General features: G+C 46.1%; 3 protein-coding genes across 7 annotated transcripts; 2 read left to right on the plus strand and 1 right to left on the minus strand.

The window, feature by feature from the left end:
* Positions 1-343: 343 nt before the first annotated feature.
* LOC100275131 (uncharacterized) lies at positions 344-1306 on the plus strand. Its single transcript, NM_001176327.1, has 2 exons — positions 344-837; positions 942-1306. Exons 1-2 carry the CDS (start codon positions 400-402, stop codon positions 1044-1046), a joined length of 543 nt encoding a protein of 180 aa, NP_001169798.1. The 5' UTR covers positions 344-399; the 3' UTR covers positions 1047-1306.
* Positions 1307-2135: 829 nt separating this feature from the next.
* Positions 2136-8414, minus strand: LOC542148 (adenine phosphoribosyltransferase 1). Of its 5 annotated transcripts, none has more exons than XM_035965029.1 (7): positions 7776-8131; positions 7495-7605; positions 5856-5948; positions 5209-5358; positions 4017-4075; positions 2768-2838; positions 2136-2619 (listed from the first exon to the last, which is right to left on the minus strand). In XM_035965029.1, exons 1-6 carry the CDS (start codon positions 7948-7950, stop codon positions 2782-2784), a joined length of 645 nt encoding a protein of 214 aa, XP_035820922.1. In that variant the 5' UTR covers positions 7951-8131; the 3' UTR covers positions 2136-2619; positions 2768-2781. The 5 variants fall into 5 exon arrangements, with proteins under 5 accessions (XP_035820922.1, NP_001338641.1, XP_023157336.2 ...); NM_001351712.1 differs by having other exon boundaries at positions 2140-2541; positions 7776-8194; XM_023301568.2 differs by having other exon boundaries at positions 2156-2541; positions 2759-2838; positions 7776-8414.
* Positions 8415-15829: 7415 nt separating this feature from the next.
* On the plus strand, positions 15830-16445 carry LOC103642059 (vicilin-like seed storage protein At2g18540). Its single transcript, XM_020549277.1, has 2 exons — positions 15830-15984; positions 16069-16445. The coding sequence occupies exons 1-2, from the start codon at positions 15856-15858 to the stop codon at positions 16363-16365; spliced, it is 426 nt and encodes a 141-aa protein (XP_020404866.1). The 5' UTR covers positions 15830-15855; the 3' UTR covers positions 16366-16445.
* Positions 16446-17091: the final 646 nt, after the last annotated feature.

Consider the following 17091-nt stretch of genomic DNA (forward strand, 5'->3'; position numbering starts at 1 on the left):
AGCTTTTATGGGTGCAGGTTGACAAGCACGTGATTTCGTTTGTTTAAAAAAAATGGACAAGCACGTGCATGTTATATTGGCACGGTATACTTGCACGCGAGAAATTCATTTGCTGTACCTTGGACGCACATGGCCCTCCCCTCTTGCCGAGTTCAGAGGCCTGCTCCTCTCTGCGAAGAGACGACCCACTCGTCAGAGACACCCAGTGATCCATATGGCAACGGTCAAGTGCCCGCCATCCGCCAATGCCAAGCGACTCCAACGGATACTTTCGCAGCTAACAGCTTTTCTATTTTCCCCTTCCCAGTTCCGACACCCGCGCTCATAACCCTCTGTTCCCACGCCCCCTCTGCCCCACTCCCAAAATCTTGACGCCTGACGTCCCCACAAGTGATCGGCATGAGTAACACAGCTGAGGAAAACACTGGCGGCGGCGGCGGCGGCAGCACCCCGACGCGCGTTGTGGTAGTCGAGCGCGTGGTGACGGTGGAGTACCTGGAGCCGTCCATGTCGCGGGAGCTGCTGGGCAAGTTCCCGGACCCATCCGCCTTCGACTTCGACTACTCGCAGAGCGGAATCTGGTCGCCGCTCAACAAGGTCCCGCGCGGCGGCGCGTGCGAGCCCGAGACGGCCGACGCCACCAACTCCTCGACCGACTTCCTCATCGCCAACCCGAAGCGCAGGGCGAGGGCCGGCGGCCGGCCCAAGGACTCGGCCGGCGGCGGGAGGTCCAGGTGGAGGCGCAGACGGCTGCGGCGAGACGGGTCCTTCCTGGACCTCCACGAGACTGGCAGGGCCAGGCTCGACTTCTCGCCGCCGGCACCTTCCCCCGCGAAGGTAGTAGCCGCCCACTTGCCTTCATTAAGCTTTGCTGAAATAGTCGTGAGCAATTGAGCATCACGCGGGTTTCCACTGATTGGTTGGACTTGGGGGCGGTTCAGGAGGGGTGGAGGTGGGTGCTCAAGGCGGCCATCAGGAAGTTCAAGGCGCGGCAGCGGCGGTCCCGGCAGGCTCCCCTGCTCCAGATGGTCCTCCCCATGCTGTGATGATCGATCGATCGATCTCGCGCGCTCACACGAATTGTGCTTGCCTTTTGTTTCCACTTGTTCCATCACAGTTCTATTCATTGCATCCGGACGCTGGTCCATGCCTCGCCTGTATTATAGTTGAGTTCAGATTTGCTTCAAGTTGTATTGTAACCGTGTAATGCAGCTAATGCTCTTGCTGGAGAAATATATTGGTGTACATCTTTTCATTCGATTTCAATCCCTTCAGGCTCCAAGTGAGAGGAGGATATTCATGGAACAATGCAGGGATCACTGGATCAGGGTGCTAGGAACTTCTGTGACAGGCTTCCACCATTTCCACGTGTCGTTGATAAACATGCAAGTGTCAAAACTGATCTTAGCATAAGCATATGGTACATAAACATATAGCAAATGTACATAGGATCTTAAGCAAAATCTAACACATGATCACGACTCATACAGATACAGAAGAATTAAGTAGATGGGTGCCAGACCAACGTTAGACATCGCCATCAGTGGTTTTTGTGTCGCTCCCACCTGGCGCTTATCCAGCCGCCCGGAATTATAAAAAAAAAATGAGACAAGTGGGATCCAAACACAGGATGCAAGGATCTAAGCCCCACGCCTTAACCACTACAGCTCTTGCTACTTTGTGTTATATAAAAGGTAGATGATAATAATTTGAAAATTAAAAAATCGTGTTTGAATAAAGAAATAATTGGATCTATATCATTAAAAGATTACAACTTTATATATATATCATAGACTCCACCTATCATTGACTCATGGGAAATGTTTACAAATATGATATATAAAAACTATAGTAATGTATAATCAACTAATATATAGAAACCATAGTGTCATCTAACTATTAGTCGTAGACATAGTAGATAAGTGTGGTTCGACGGCATAGGGTTTGGGAACCATCTGCAAGTGCAGGGGCGACACTTTGTTAGGCTAGTCTGGTGTACAAGCACCAAGGTAGATGCAAATTTTATCAAAGAGTTGATTCTGGGAGCTTGAATATAGTAATATATTGGAAAAAAGACATGTCCTCCTTACGCTGGCATTACGTATGATTGCTCTTTCTTCATGATTGAACGGCCGTTTAGGCAAAACGAGCTTAGTAAAGTTTACCAAAGAGTTGATTCTGCAAAGGGGAAAAAAAGGAAGACGATTCTGGTAGAAAACTGAGCAGCAACATAAGATCCTTTTTCCTAGCTTCTCTGGCTAACACTGATGTTCCTGGCTGCAGGAAGCCGGGAATAAGCTACAAACTCTCTTCAGCCATGGCTACTAAGAAACACTAGACATGACGTGCTACAAAAGTACAGTGACTACGTTTCACCCAGTCCATCACCCTCTCCATGAAGATAGGAGTACATAGCATCATCTGGCCGTGGCCTCAACACAGATTACTGCGGAGTTTCTCGGTGCCCCCATACCACCTTGCTTGCGCGTGCAAATGAGTGAAGCTGTGAGCTTCTTTGGACGGGAAGCTAGAAAGCTTTTTCTGAAATGGTCACGAGGCAGAAATTAGTGTCAGTAGCCATGCATGCTTTAAGGCTGGACGCTACCGCTGCTACTGCTCCTGTTTCACCAGGAAATCAAATTTGACTCAATGTGCAAAGCTCGATTCTGCGAACATGCATAGCTTTGTAATTTCATGATATGTTCGAAATGAATGTTGAGAGAAGTTTCAAGTATAAAAGGAGCTTGAGAGCATTTACTTGTCTGACCATTTTACTGCGTCCTATTTGCGGGACTCCACCAGGATGTAAACCGGTTTCCCGTTGAGCTTATAGAAATCCTGCACATTGAAAAAAAAAATGGAACCTCAGTAGATATGAGGGAATAGTATATACACTCCTTGATATGCCTCTCTTTCATAAGAAAAGGTTGGATTAAAAAAAAATAGTCATCCTCGCATCTAAAATATCCTTACTGAATAGGCAGACTTGAGTGGACTATGGCACTAGCGTAGTTTCCCAACCCTCTCTCTATCATCATATCTGGAAATATCAAGTCCTGCTACATATGCTAGATTCCAAAGAGTTCAACCTAGCCATATCCCTTTTGTTGTGGCTAATGGTTATCAGCTATCTCATCCATAGGAAAAAATACATGGTCGCGTGGTATTTAAAGTTATAAATTAAGGTAGGCTATTCTTATCACCTACGTAAAAGGACATAACCAGTGCCAGACGCTTCCATATGTGTGATTTAGGAAAGAAAAAACCCAAATGACATTTGGAGAAGAAATAAACTGAGGCAAACCTTCATCCGCAAATGTGAAGAGGCTGCTTTGAACCCCACGTCCCGGTGAGCTCTCACCATTGCACACTAGGCATATAATTCTTATAACAAAAAATAATTTACCCTAACCACATGCACCTATCTGTCACTGAAGTTACATACAAAAGATATCCACAAGTTTTTTTACCTTAAGGAGGGTGTTAAGAAGCAAAATGTTTTTGGAGTTTTATTGTTTTAAGATAAAATCATGTTATTGGAGAATACAGTGGTTGTTTGCCTACTTGTAAAAAACTCTGAGCATGTATTTTTGAAGTATTTGAAACTTTGCTCCAACCCAAAGTTTTGGTGAATAACTAGCTTCTTGCACATGCATACCAATACCATGGTTTGAGATACTTTACCTCAAAACACCATGGTTTTTAAAATACTTTGTTTTCAAACACACGCTGAGGTTGCTCTCGGTTTTACTCGTAGGAGGAAAAGATATCGGCTAGATGATACCATTTCATTTATTAAAAATCTGCAGTCACATGTACAGGAATAGTTACAGGCAGACTAGTTTTTTTTTACACTGGCCTTGTTCTATTGCGTCTTTCCTCCCTCAGACCGAGATGGAATACTTCCTCAATTTCCTTTAGCTAACTGAAGTGCATGTAAGGAGCATATTGGTGCACCTTGAGAAAAAAGAAATATACATTTGGTAGCTTTTTTGAACGAACTTAGATTTTGGTACCTTAAACTTGGGAAGCCCAATGAGGCATGCACACTCAACCACGTTAGCTCCTGCGCGCTCTGGAAAAGCAAAGAATTTCAGCAGTCATGGAGCTAGTATGAAACTGGAAGCTCAATTGCATGCAACAGTCCACACAAAACAACATTTTTTTTAATTTGGTAAAAATAAGAGGAATGGAACATAGTTGAAAACTTCTAACATAGTGGTATCCCTTGTTTGCTTGTTATATGAGACATGAGTGCTCAGTTCCTATCAACAAACTTTTGGCTTGTAACATCAAATAAATGAGGTTGTGCATCCAGTCTCATTGAAATCATGCCAATAGTTATTAGCTACCCCATATAGGGCATATCATTCAGACAACACTTTGTCCTATGATGAATAAACAGCTTGTCCCGCTTAAGGACAAATTTCGTTTGTAGTCAAAAGAACATGATGCCCTCCACAAGATACACGTCACACCTTTTTTACGCAACAATCTCTGAACTACTACGCAAGTGTATAACCTTAATCAACCTTTTTACCTTATAAATCTGTACTCTTCATCATGACTTCTTTTTTTCCTTTAAGTTTCTCGTTCTAAGATCGAGAACACTGGTGAAAAGATATTGTTTCCTCGTAACAAGAAACCTGGAGTGATAGGTTTAAGTTTCATGTCGGAAAAAAAATGTTTCCCTTCTTTCGAGAGAGAACACATGCATTGTCACATGATCAAATTAGCAGCTGATGGTTGATTGAAGAGCACAGAGTGCTTGATTTCTGTGCACTAATGGTTTGTTCTAATACTCACTGATATACTCCACAGTGCACAAAGCCAAACCATAAACAAGTAAGAACAGCATCTACGTGTGAACAAGTGGGGAAAGTTCCTAAAGTACAGGGATTATGTCAGAAGAAATATAAGTGCAATAGCAGTATTTTTTTTAGGTCTCCCGTTATTAATAGTACTACCACTACCAGACAATAAACATCAACCAGGAATATAATATATGTGTCACACCTATCCGGGTTTTTATGCTGATTTTATTACATATTTAGAGCACGAATGCTAATAAACAACCATACAAAGTTGAAGGTTTGCATTCACATATATATCATATTCAAAACTAAACGAACGGTATATATGTATAGCTAGGGTCAGCTTCCAATAAATATATATCATACTAAACATGGCATGTAATAAGGTACTAACCGAGAAGTCTTATTGCAGCAGAAAGAGTTCCACCAGTTGCAACCAAATCATCGACAACCACTACGCGCTCCCCGGGTTCAATAGCTCCAACATGCATCTCCAAACAATCCATCCCATACTCAAGTACATAACTTTCAGAAAATACCTCACCTGTAATGTTATAAAAGCAACAGCTATTCACTACTATATGTTGAAACTGTAACGAAACTGCACACTAACAAATAGTCTCTAGCTAGTTTTTTTTAATTAAATGGGTCTAGCTAGCTAGTTACGGTTTTCTTTCGAAGAAATTACAGTAAATATGCATTTATATATTGATACTTCCACAAAGTAACAGTCCAATGGCATGCTTTTTACCATGTGGCATATATTGGTATCATTGGGTTTCACGGTGAAATTAAAAGCGACATATCCATATATATCGTAATTGCTTTCGCCAATGTGGTAGCTATATATGGCATGATAGTATGGTGTACAGTCTGTAGCATTTGTTGTCATGTTCATTTTCGGAGTTAAAAAGTTTACGGGCGCAAATACGACATTCAAGATACCGAAGCCCTCCACTTCCTCAGCACTGTCGAGACCAAAATTATGTGGGGTCTAATTTATAGATGTTTTGTTTGTATTTACTTCTCCACCCACATCACCTGGAAGCTTCTTAGGTTTACGTAGTGGTATGAACTTTGCTCCTATGGCTAGCGCAATGGCTGGCCCAAAGATGAATCCTCTAGCTTCAATGCCTAGCAAAATATGAAGAATTAATTAGTTACATGATGATGATTAAGTTTGAGAAGAGAATATGAAGTTACATTTGAGCATGCTCGGTAAAAAACACTCAGACGACGTTCCTCATGTGATCAAAAGGGTAACTTCTAAAGTACTCCCTCCGTTTCTTTTTATTTGTCGCTGGATAGTGCGACAAATAAAAAGAAACGGAGGGAGTAACGACAAGGCGAAAACGGTAATAATGACTGTAATAGAAGAGAAGTCAAAATTCAAAGGATGAAAATAGAGGTCGTCCTAGCCAGTTGTGTCCAAGAAGATGAAGTAAATCCTCCTAGCGAATCGCTACAGTCCACACTCCACACCACACAAACACAAGCGATGCTCTACTTTGGCAGCTGTCAAGGCCAACAGGAGGTCACTGTGCACATGCAGAGTCCCGCACGGGACCAGACCAGACCAGACCATGCGCAGCGCAGATCCCAGGACTAGCTAGGACTAGGAGTGGAGGACAAAAAAAATACAAGGAAAGCGTGACCACATCTCGGCGTCCGAGGACGGGGCCGAGCCGACACCGCATGTGCACGACCGCAGCCGTTCGAAGAGGATCGCGGCGGCGCCCGCCAGTCCGCCACCACCAGCGCCGCCGCGCCGGTCCCCGCCCCGCCCCGGCACACACGAGGCGTGTCGCATCACTCGCACAGTCGCTACTCATGAGATCGCGCCGAGCTGAAGTGGATCGACCGATCCCGGCCAATCAGCGGCCGTCGACATGCCCTCCGATCCTTGCATTGAATGCGCGGGATTCCGCTGGACCACCGAACCGCGGCAAACAAAAACCCAGGGACGCCGTGGCGCGGCGCGGCGCGGCCCAGCTCTGACGCGAGCGAGACCATTGCCATCAACCAACGCACACGCCCGCACGTACGTAGACGTAGTGACTAGTGAGCAGACGGTCCTCGACCTGTCCTCATGAAGTCACAGCTGAGCTCGGCGGCATTGGACCCCTGAATTTATGACCCAGGGCCCAGAACGTCAGATGGTGAGGCCGTACTGCTAGAATGGTATCAGCATATTTTAGGACTTGGTACTATCAACACTGAACTCGCCTAGTACCCAACTGCTGTGCAGAATATGCAGCTGCTGCAAGATTTATTTAAATTTTTTTTTACTTGCTGTAAAGAGCAAGAGCAGTAGACTGTAGTAGGCGAGAGACTAAAGAAACGCGTAGGTGGGGAGGTGGTAGTGGTGGTGGTGGTGAGTGATGACATGACCTGATCGGCTGATCACAACGAACGAACGACAAAGCGTGGGGGGACAAAAGGAGCACGGAAGATCTGCCCCAAAGATATTACGGAATCTCAGAACACCACCGCGCCGCGCCCGCCCCAGCCCCCAGTGCCCCCAGCGTCAGGCGGAATTGACGACAGCACCGAGCGGCGGCCGCAGGGTCATTAAGGGAAGGCGAAGGCAGTTAGGCAGGCAGGCGAGGCAGGCAGGCGGCGGCTCCGCCGCTTACCATGGTGAACCAATGATGGCTAGCGGTTCCCGATTCGGTCTTACCTGCGACGGCCGCGATGCCCATGCCGCGGTAGCGCTCGACGAACATGTCCACGGCGTCCCTGAACACGCCCGGCCGCAGCAGCAGCTCCGTGATGTCGTTGAACATGATCCCTGCATGCGCACGAGGCGCGGCCGCGAAAGAAGGGAATGAACTGTGTGCTCCCGCCGTGCGCGCGCCCGATCGAGGGCTCGAGTCGAGGCCCCCCGCGCCGCGCGTGCGGTTCGTCCGAGTCAACCGAATGATTGATTGTACGTTGGAGTTGGAGACGAGGGGGGCGGACCTGGCTTGGGGAAGTGGGGGACGACGCGGATGGCGTCGGAAATGGCCTGCAGGCGCGGGTCCGCGGCGCCGAGGCTCTTCCCCTTGTTCGCGGCCGCGCCCGCGCCCGCTTCGTCCACCGCCATGGCGTTGTCGTTGCCGCTGCCGCCGATCTTGTTGTTCTCCTGCTCCCCCATATCGCACGAGCGCTCAAACCGACGCTCCGGCCTCGCCTTCGACGCAAGAAGATCACTGCCGCCGGCTCCCCACGACCTGGCTCTGGCTGCTTGCTTGTTCCCTTCCCTCGATCCGCAGCTCAGTTCTTCTTCCTCCCTCCGATCTCCACCTGTCGCTTTGAGCGGCAGCTGGGCTGGGGGGTGCCTACATATATATATAAATAAACACGGCAAGCCAAGACCAGGTACAGCGCGCGGGGTGGCCGTAGCACCAAGGGGATGTGTCTGTGACAGTGAGAGAGAGAGGGGTGTTAATACTCCATCCTTGGATTGGAAACCGGCCGCCGGGACCACCATTTCGCAGTGTTAAAGAAGGCGAGCCCAGTTCAGCATCCTCGCTCACCCTCACTCACTCATCAGTCATCACTCTTTCTTGGTCAGTGCCCAGTGGCCAAACCTCCCCCGACGGACCCCTCTCGATTCTGTTCACGAGCCAGTAGTACCGTGCAAGCATTGCAGATTTGGCTACAGTTGCTACCTGGACTAGCCTGCCGTGGCGTGCTTGGCACTGTGTGTCCAAATCTTATGCCAGATTTTGCCTCAAGCTAGCGACCAAACGCGCGAACAGTGTCACAGGAGCACCTACACTACACTACACTGGCCGGCTGGAAGAACCCTGCGTACTAGCTCTTGCATGGCTGAATAGCCTGCATGGTTGAGGTGTCAAGACGTGAGTAGGCGAGCAAGCGATAGGATCCGATGCTCGCCTCTGGAGTCTGGCCCCATGAGGTCCTGCATCACCGCCGCATGACTTTTTCCTTGTACGGAATGACTCGTAAACCGTCTACGCACGCATCGCCCTGCCAAGGGGTAGTTGGTGCGTGCGGTGCACGGTGACGATTTTTTTAGCCATTTTCTTTTATCAAAATTTTACATTTATATCTTTGATGAGGCTAATACTACATTTGAATTCCAAGGATCGAGATGATGATATATGACGATGATGTCATATGGTTTGGTATCCTAGATTATAGCAACTTGTATTACACTTAAATAGTATAGATGTCATCGTGACCTTAACATGACAATACCTTGTTTCATAGCTCGTGGCATCGAGGCTGATGCTATAGATCCTAACGCCCAAGTCTCATTCATGTAGTTGTGGCGTGTTCTTTCGCTCTCTCTGCCCAAGCCCTAGCCTCTGCACCATCAGGCACGGGCCACTCCCCCACCCAGGCATCGATGTGTCTTTTTATACACTAAAAACTTAAAGTTGTTTAGTTATATTGCTAGTAAATGATCAGTAAGTTAGCTAGTTAGTAGTAGTTAATTACTTAGATAGTTATTAGTTAGAGCATCTCCAAGAGAAAACTTAAGCCGGATCCTATATTCAAATATAGGAGTTAAGATCTCAAAATAGCTTCCAACAAAGTTGCTATTTTATAAATTTCCATTAAATGAATATAGCACCCGAAGTCACAGTTGCTAAATATAGCACCCCAGTCAAGGGACCTATTCATGTGCGTCTAATCTCACAGAGTTAAACTACCATGTGGGTTTAGGAGTTGCTGTTGGAGTTGAGAAAAAAATGTTGATTCAAGTTAACTTAAATCAAGTCCAATTTAGCATTTGAGGCCCCAATTATAGAAGTTACTCTTGGAGATGCTCTTAGTTGGCTACCTAATTGCTAGTAATTGTTTACTTAGCTGGTTATTATTTAGTAACTTAGTTAATTAGTTACTTGTGTTGGAGTATATGTGCCATGCACATCAATGTTGTTATATCATTCACTTCTTACAAGCTTAGATTTTTGGTTCAAGGAAAGATAATGCGATGACATGATAGAGTGAGAATGAGAGATGAGAATATAAACCTCAAATGCATCTTAATAAGGATAAGGATAAGGCTAACACACATGAGGTCCACTCTTTTGGCCATGCCATAAGCAAGCACTACATTATAGAAAGAGGTGGTACAGTGTCCTATGGTGAAGTCTGGCCTTCAAGGAGCAATAAGGCAGTTGTTCTCGATTTCACATACACATACAAAAAAAACAAGGTGGCACCACTTTCCATGTGTCCCATAATGTCGCAACAACTCAGCATCATGACTTCGCCTACGAGAGCAAGGTACCCCGAGAGTTCAATGTTGGTAGCCCATGTTGTCGTGGTTTCGGAAACTGGATGACAATAAGATTTGTGTTCGATCGGGGATGCAAACACGAACTCATTCCAAATGGTGAATCACTAGGACTCGGTGAGAAGTCCGAAACACAGGGTTATATTGGTTCAAGCTGGGGCCCAGGTCCAGTGTAGTGTTGATCGTGGAATTGCAGTAGATTGTGTTATAGCTTATGAGCTTGTGTGTGTAAAAGAAAGGTTCTCCCTTTTATACTTCAAGGGATGAACATTACATCTCAAAGAGACATAGGGATATTTGGTTGCAATGGCGGCTCTTTGTGGCCCCCCTGTGCGGTCGTACTCTCGACGTGGCACCGCTCGCCATTCCTGTCCCTGGAGCAAGTTCACAGCTGACGCCTCGTGCGGTAGTGCGCGTCGGGTCCCCTGGGTCGATCTTGGGGCATCTTTGTACGTGGCATGGCTACCCCTATCGTCACGGACCTTGCGTCACTCCCCATCATGCTGCTGATCAGCTTTCGGTATGGGCGTTGTCCCATCCCTTTCGCTATACAGGCCATTATTCGGACTTTCTGATGCCATAGTGTTACCTTGACCAGGCTCGACTGTCCCCATAGGGCAGTGCGAGTATCCCTGCGACCATACATGAAGACGTGCGGTCATGCCTGATGGAGACTTCTCGACACGCCCTCGGTGTGACGTACGCACCTCCCGACGTGGCCTGAGTATGGCGCGCCTTATCGTCGCTGACATGGGGCAACGATGCGAGGGTTCGGGTCCACACCTCGCAGGCTTGCTCATCAGAGACTTGGTCGTTCGCTCCGCCTCATGGGCTTGCTCGGTGGAGAGTTGGTCGTCCGCCTCACCTCACAAACTTGCTCGGCGGGACTTGGTCGTCCGTGTCGCCTCACGGACTTGCTCGGTGGGGACTTGGTCGTTCGTATTGCCTCGTAGACTTACTCGGTGTGGACTTGGTCGTCCATCTTGACTCGTGGACTTGCTCGGCAAAATGGGCTGGAAAGAGGTTATGGGCCTTACCTTGAGTACCTTGTTCGTAGGTACCCAAAAGCAGTCCCCCGAGCCTTCGGAGTCGCACGAAGGCTTTATGCTCGATGCCCTATATGCTTAGGTGCGTGCAAACACATCTATTAGATGTAGCCCCAGGCCCCGAGTAATCCATGTGGATTGCTTGGGAATTTACTCAGTGATAATGCAGTGTAGGGACGAACCATTCCTGCAATTGACGCCACACGCTGGGCGCGGGTCCATTTCCCTTTGATGAGGGTGAAACGTTGTGGTGCACGCAAGCGCATCTACTAGATGTAGCCCTCGGTAATATATGTGGATTTCTTGGGGTTTACTTGGTGACAATATAGTTTAAGGGTGGACCCTTTCTGCGATTGATGTCACACGCTAGGCATTATATTTTCTAAATCAATATCGGCATTATATTTTCTAAATCAAAATCCTTCTGGTCATATTTTCTAGTAATATATTGAAAAATAGTCATTATATGCCACAAGTATAATTCGAGGTTTTCTTAGAAAGTACAACCAATCTTGTCCTAACCAATCATATGATAGCACAAAGCTCTAGAAGAACTATGTTGTAGTGGGCTTCAAGACCAGATTTGCATAATACCAAGAGGCTATGGCATACTCTTTCTCCTTTTGCTTTAGTTCTAGACAATGAGGCTTAGGTCCATAGACCCACTCACCGAAATGACATTTCCAATATCCTTGTTGCAAAGGATATCAATTTATTAATTCTAGGCAGACCAATACAAGGTTCAAGAGAAACAAAAATGCAATTAAATTAAAATGATTGCATGTGTAGAAGCAACATACAACTGCGTCTAAATGCCTCGATTGAAACGTGTGGACAGGCTTGCCACAGACACAATTAGGCACCGCTAGCTCAGGAGGGACATGTACATCCTTGCAAGACACGTCTGGTATAAATCTATCGTGTGAGCCCATGTTTGACACTTGTCATGTATCTATCAAAACAGAGAGTCCTAATAAAACAAATATATTGACCTTATAAGCAATCTAAACATTTCAAATTAATGTTGATATATAACCTACAGTAAATAACTAAATTGCAATTAAACCTAAATCCTAAATATTATAACTAACAAAATAAAACTATCGATAACAATTAAATTTAATCGATATTAACCAAAACATACTACATCTGTCCTAGTATATAAGGCGTGACTACCTCTGGTTCAAAAGACAAAAAAATGTATTTCATTTTCTCTACCAGCAATAGTAATGATGCATCGGTGTACGGGTGTTTAGAGAGAGCACATCTTATATTATGTGCAATAGCGATGTTAGAGTGAATCAGAGAAAGGTGCACACGCTTTGAGGATGCATAATATTAATTTATAGATATAGATGGTGTATATATGACGAAAATTTGGTCTAAATCATCGATTTTTGCAAATTTTCATTTGGAGGTACCGTTATATAATCTATACGCACCTCCACCCTGATTATAGGGCTAGAATAAAAGTGGTTAACTAACGTTATAATTTCGATCTATTTAAACGACTTTGTTTATACAGCAAAATTAAAATTAAAGAAAGTTGAAACAATTGGTAAGGGAAAAAAAAGGAGAGATGAGAAACACACGAGATCCGTCTCGACCAGACCAACGAAAGGACTGAGACCGTTAAAATAAAATTTTAAAAAAACAGTACACGGTGCACCGCGATGCCTACGCTGCTACTAGAACGCCCAATGGTGCCAAGAAAAGAAAAACAAGTGGCTATATATAAGGCATGTGTTGACAGACAAACGAAACGATCGAAGAGATCTCTACTGCCAGACGCTATTACAACATCTTGCAGAAAAAAAAAACGGTGGACTTTAGATTAGCTCCGAAGGCATCGGATTTTGGACGGTGTGAAATTGGTCGGAATCAGCCGGTGGCAGTACCACTGCATTGGCCGCTGTATGTGTGGCTACACCTACATACACTGCCTTGTGGGTCTAGGTGTCTAGCGGAGCAAATCTGCCCGCACGATCCCGTCCAACAGTGCCCGCACTGACGCCGCGGATTTGGCAGCTCCGGGCACCGCGTCTTTTCACCCGCTGAATCATCGCCGTGTGATTTCCGCGCCGCAGCAGGGCCGGCTGGATGTACCTCAGCACCCTGTAGTACTCCCACGCGCGAGCGCGAGGGCGCAGCGCAGTAGTGCCTGCTCCTACGCAGGCTGCATGCGCGCCCGCCCGCCCGGCCTACACGACCTCAGGCCTCAGGGCTCGCCCGGCCCATCACCGCAGAGGCCCCTCTGCCGCTGCCGCTGCAGCTGCGCCTTATCCACAGCGCCCCTAGCGCGCGCAGCTAGCCTGTGTGGACCGACCGCGCAGCGGAGGCCACGCACGGCCGCGACGGGATTGGCATCCGTGAGTCGCAATCGCAACGGCAACGGGAGGGGAAGCGCGACTGCGCGAGCGAGCGGCAACAGGGGAGGCCATGCGTGCCTGAGAGTCGGCGCAGATGATGGCAGGACAGCGGGAGCTTTCGACCCTACAGAGGATTTCTGGGTCAGCGAGCCGTCGAGCGTATCCCGCTGGCAGTGAGATCCGGGATATTGCCGTGGGCCCGTCCTGCGTCCTGCCCGCGCCGCATCCCCTGCGCCGTGCCGCTTAGAGATGGCAACGGGTACAAACCGGCTGGGTTTTACCGTTCCAAACCCGTACCCGTGAAAAATATCTATGCCCATTAAAAAACCCGTACCCATGACGGGTTTGAGATTTTGCCCAAACCCGTACCCATTGGGTTAACGGGTACCCATGGGTTACCCGCGGGTTTCATCTCCAATATACTTGTCCTTCTCATAATCAATAAGTATCGTAATGATTAATGATATCATGATCCAAAATCTATGTAATGAACAACGAGTTCATGATTTGGTATAAAAATTATTAGTAGAGAGAATGAATTACAAATAATAAGTTGTATAATTAAGTGATCTTGCACTAAGTTATCCATCCACCACATATATAACGCTAGTAAAAACTATAATATCAAGCAAGCAACACTCTCATCGACTACTGATACATTCACCAATTGATAAAAAATATGAAGTAAATAAAGAATAACAAGTTTGTTGTTCGTTTATAAAATAAAATGACAATATGCACTAGGTTTGGTCGGGTTTAAAAAACCCACGGGTTCACGGGTTTGGGTACTATAGGAACAAACCCGTACCCATAAACCCGCTGGGTACAGATTTATGCCCGTTAACAAACCCATGGGTATGAAAATTGACCCAAACTCGTACCCTAATGGGGTAAAAACCCATCGGGTTTCGGGTTTCGGGTACCCATTGCCATCTCTAGTGCCGCTGGGAGGTGCAGACGCTGTGGTTGGCCTGCCGCCCGCGCCCGCGCCCTAGCTTTGGACCCAAGCTCGGTCTATGCCGTACACGGAGACAGACAAGGCTACCGCTACCTCTGCCGCTACTGCTTATATGCAGTCCAATCGAATGCCCGTCACACTCACACCCTTGGCCGCCGGCCATAGCCGTCGACGTGAGCGCCCATATAAGTACTGTACAGAGGATCGGGAAAGAAAAGCGGCGATGACAGCCCTCCGCATGAACGTTTTTCATATTGCAATGTTACATATAGCTAACCAAGGACATGTTTGGTTCAGTTTTTTTCTGACCAGCTTTTCTGAAAATCTGGTTGTGGAGAGAATCTGACTTTAAGGAGAATCTAAGTATCATTACGATTACGTGTGAAGGAAGATAAGTTTGTTCATAGGGCTCAAGATCTAGAAAGTGATGGATTCCTACTATTACAACGACTCAACCGATTATGTGTTTATGTTGATTTTGGATGATTTTTACCCCAACGAATTTTATAGAAGCTGGCTGAAAAACTTAGCGTTTGGCAGTCCGCAGCAGCTTTTGGTGGCCAGAAGCTGCCAGAAGCCGAAACAAACAGGGCCTAAATGTCTAGTCATGTAACAACTATCTTATGTTACAAGCTACAAGCTGTACATTTAATATTTCGTATATTAATTTCTAACACAAGCTGTCTTAGAATCTACGAGCAGCCCATTTTAGCTAGCTCTACTAGCGAACAACTTGTTACTCTCTCTTTTCCTTCCATGCCACCATAAATCCGACGTGTCATCTCTTTCAACTCGCTTACATCGCCTTGTTATACTTCCTCTTAATCTGCAATTGTATTAATCGTCTCATACAAGTCTCAGGCACTTATGTGCCATTACAGAAGTTAGGCCACATAGCCTCGCACCAACTTTTTTGCAATTTGGCCCTTTTCGGGTTTTTTTCCCACAATTATACCCCTGGCAGTTTCATTTCAAAAAATGGACCCTATGCTCGGCGCCATCATCATTGGCGCCGAGCATGTGTGTGCCGGCGCCAATACTATTGGCGCCGATACGTCAGACGCCGGTGTGACCTGGATCTACGTGGCACGTACCTCGGCGCCATAGATCTTGGCGCCGAGGTAGGCGCCCGGTCAACGACGCCTACCTCGGCGCCAAGATCTATGGTGCCGAGGTACGTTCCTATAAATAGTACCCTACGTCTGGCTTGTTGCTGTGCTCATTTCAATTCTTCTAAACTAGAGATGTCTAGGCGTGGTAAATATGCTAAACCAAGGTAAGTTTTGGATCTGCCTCTTATTTTGTGAGTCTATTATATTTCTGATTGTTATAGAGTTTATGGAAATTTAGGAAGGGTCCTTTGACCGGAACTGCCTTTGACCCGCTGCCTTTGCCAAGTGGTGTTCCAGTGCCTATGTGTTTTTGTGGTGATCCTTGTAAGGTCGATAAGTCTGAAGATCATGACACCTATCGACAGAGGTATTGGATGTGTGCTAACTTTGCATTTGAGCCAACTATTGTTCAACGTCGGATGAATTTAATGGTGAGAATAGTCTTGTAATATGTTTACATTTGTGAATGTTTTTGTAAATGTTTTTTTGCGTACTAATAATTGCACATTTTGTAGACTCCTCCACCGCTATGTGATTTTGAGCAGTGGATTGACACAGAAATATCAGAGAAAGATAAGAAGTGGCTGGAGAATCTTCAAAAGTGGGATGCAGAGGACAAAGAGAGGATGAAAAAAAGACGAGAGGAGCTTGCTGCCGAGCAACAACGTGAAGACGAAGAGAAAATGAGGCGTGTTGCTGAATGCAGGGAAGATAAGGAGAAGAAGCTTGAGCGTGCACGTCGTGCAAAGGAAGCAATGGAGGAGAACCCTGATGCATTTCGCAAAGGCAAATGGCCCCGTTGTACTCAGTAGTATTGGTGTTTTATTTGAAGTTATGTAATAATGAACTTATTATTCGGTAATATGTATTGTCGAACAATGATATTTCGTAATGAATTACCTTCAAATTGATGAAAAATTACATAAATACATAATTGATGAAAAGTAGATTTAAAGCAATTCTTGAAGGCGACTTGAAGCAATTGAAATAGATAATCAACACGCTGAAAGCAATTGATACATAAGAGTTTTCTAGTAGTGCTCCCACATTCCAAATTGAGTTGACCCTTCCCCATAGTATCCTCCCATTGTTGGTGTCTGCTGTGGGTGCGGTGAAGACGACGGAGGACCAACATTCTTGTTGTGACAAGGGCAGCAACAATATGGATCTGGGCATACTTGCACCTGTGAAGCACCACCATTGTTTGTGTCTCTTTCTTCCTCATCATTTTTGTTGCTTACTTCTCTCTCTAGATCAAATATCCTATTCTGTAGGTAGGATATGTATTCCGCATGAGGAAAAATCGGACGAGGATCTACCCAACGAGTGAACCCACAATTCTCCTTGACCAATGAATGCTGCATAAATGTTTATAGTTAGTTTCACTGAACAACAAAAGTATTTAGAAAAAAGGACTAGAAATTAATTTGTACATATGCATAAGGACATATGAAGAAACGCCGGCCTCCATCAATTCCACCCTCAACGAACATCTGCACCAAGCAATCCTCGCCATGCATGCACTTCGGCCAATCTTC

This window comes from Zea mays, chromosome 2 (genome assembly GCF_902167145.1).
Source record: "Zea mays cultivar B73 chromosome 2, Zm-B73-REFERENCE-NAM-5.0, whole genome shotgun sequence".
NCBI classification, from domain to species: Eukaryota; Viridiplantae; Streptophyta; class Magnoliopsida; order Poales; family Poaceae; genus Zea; species Zea mays.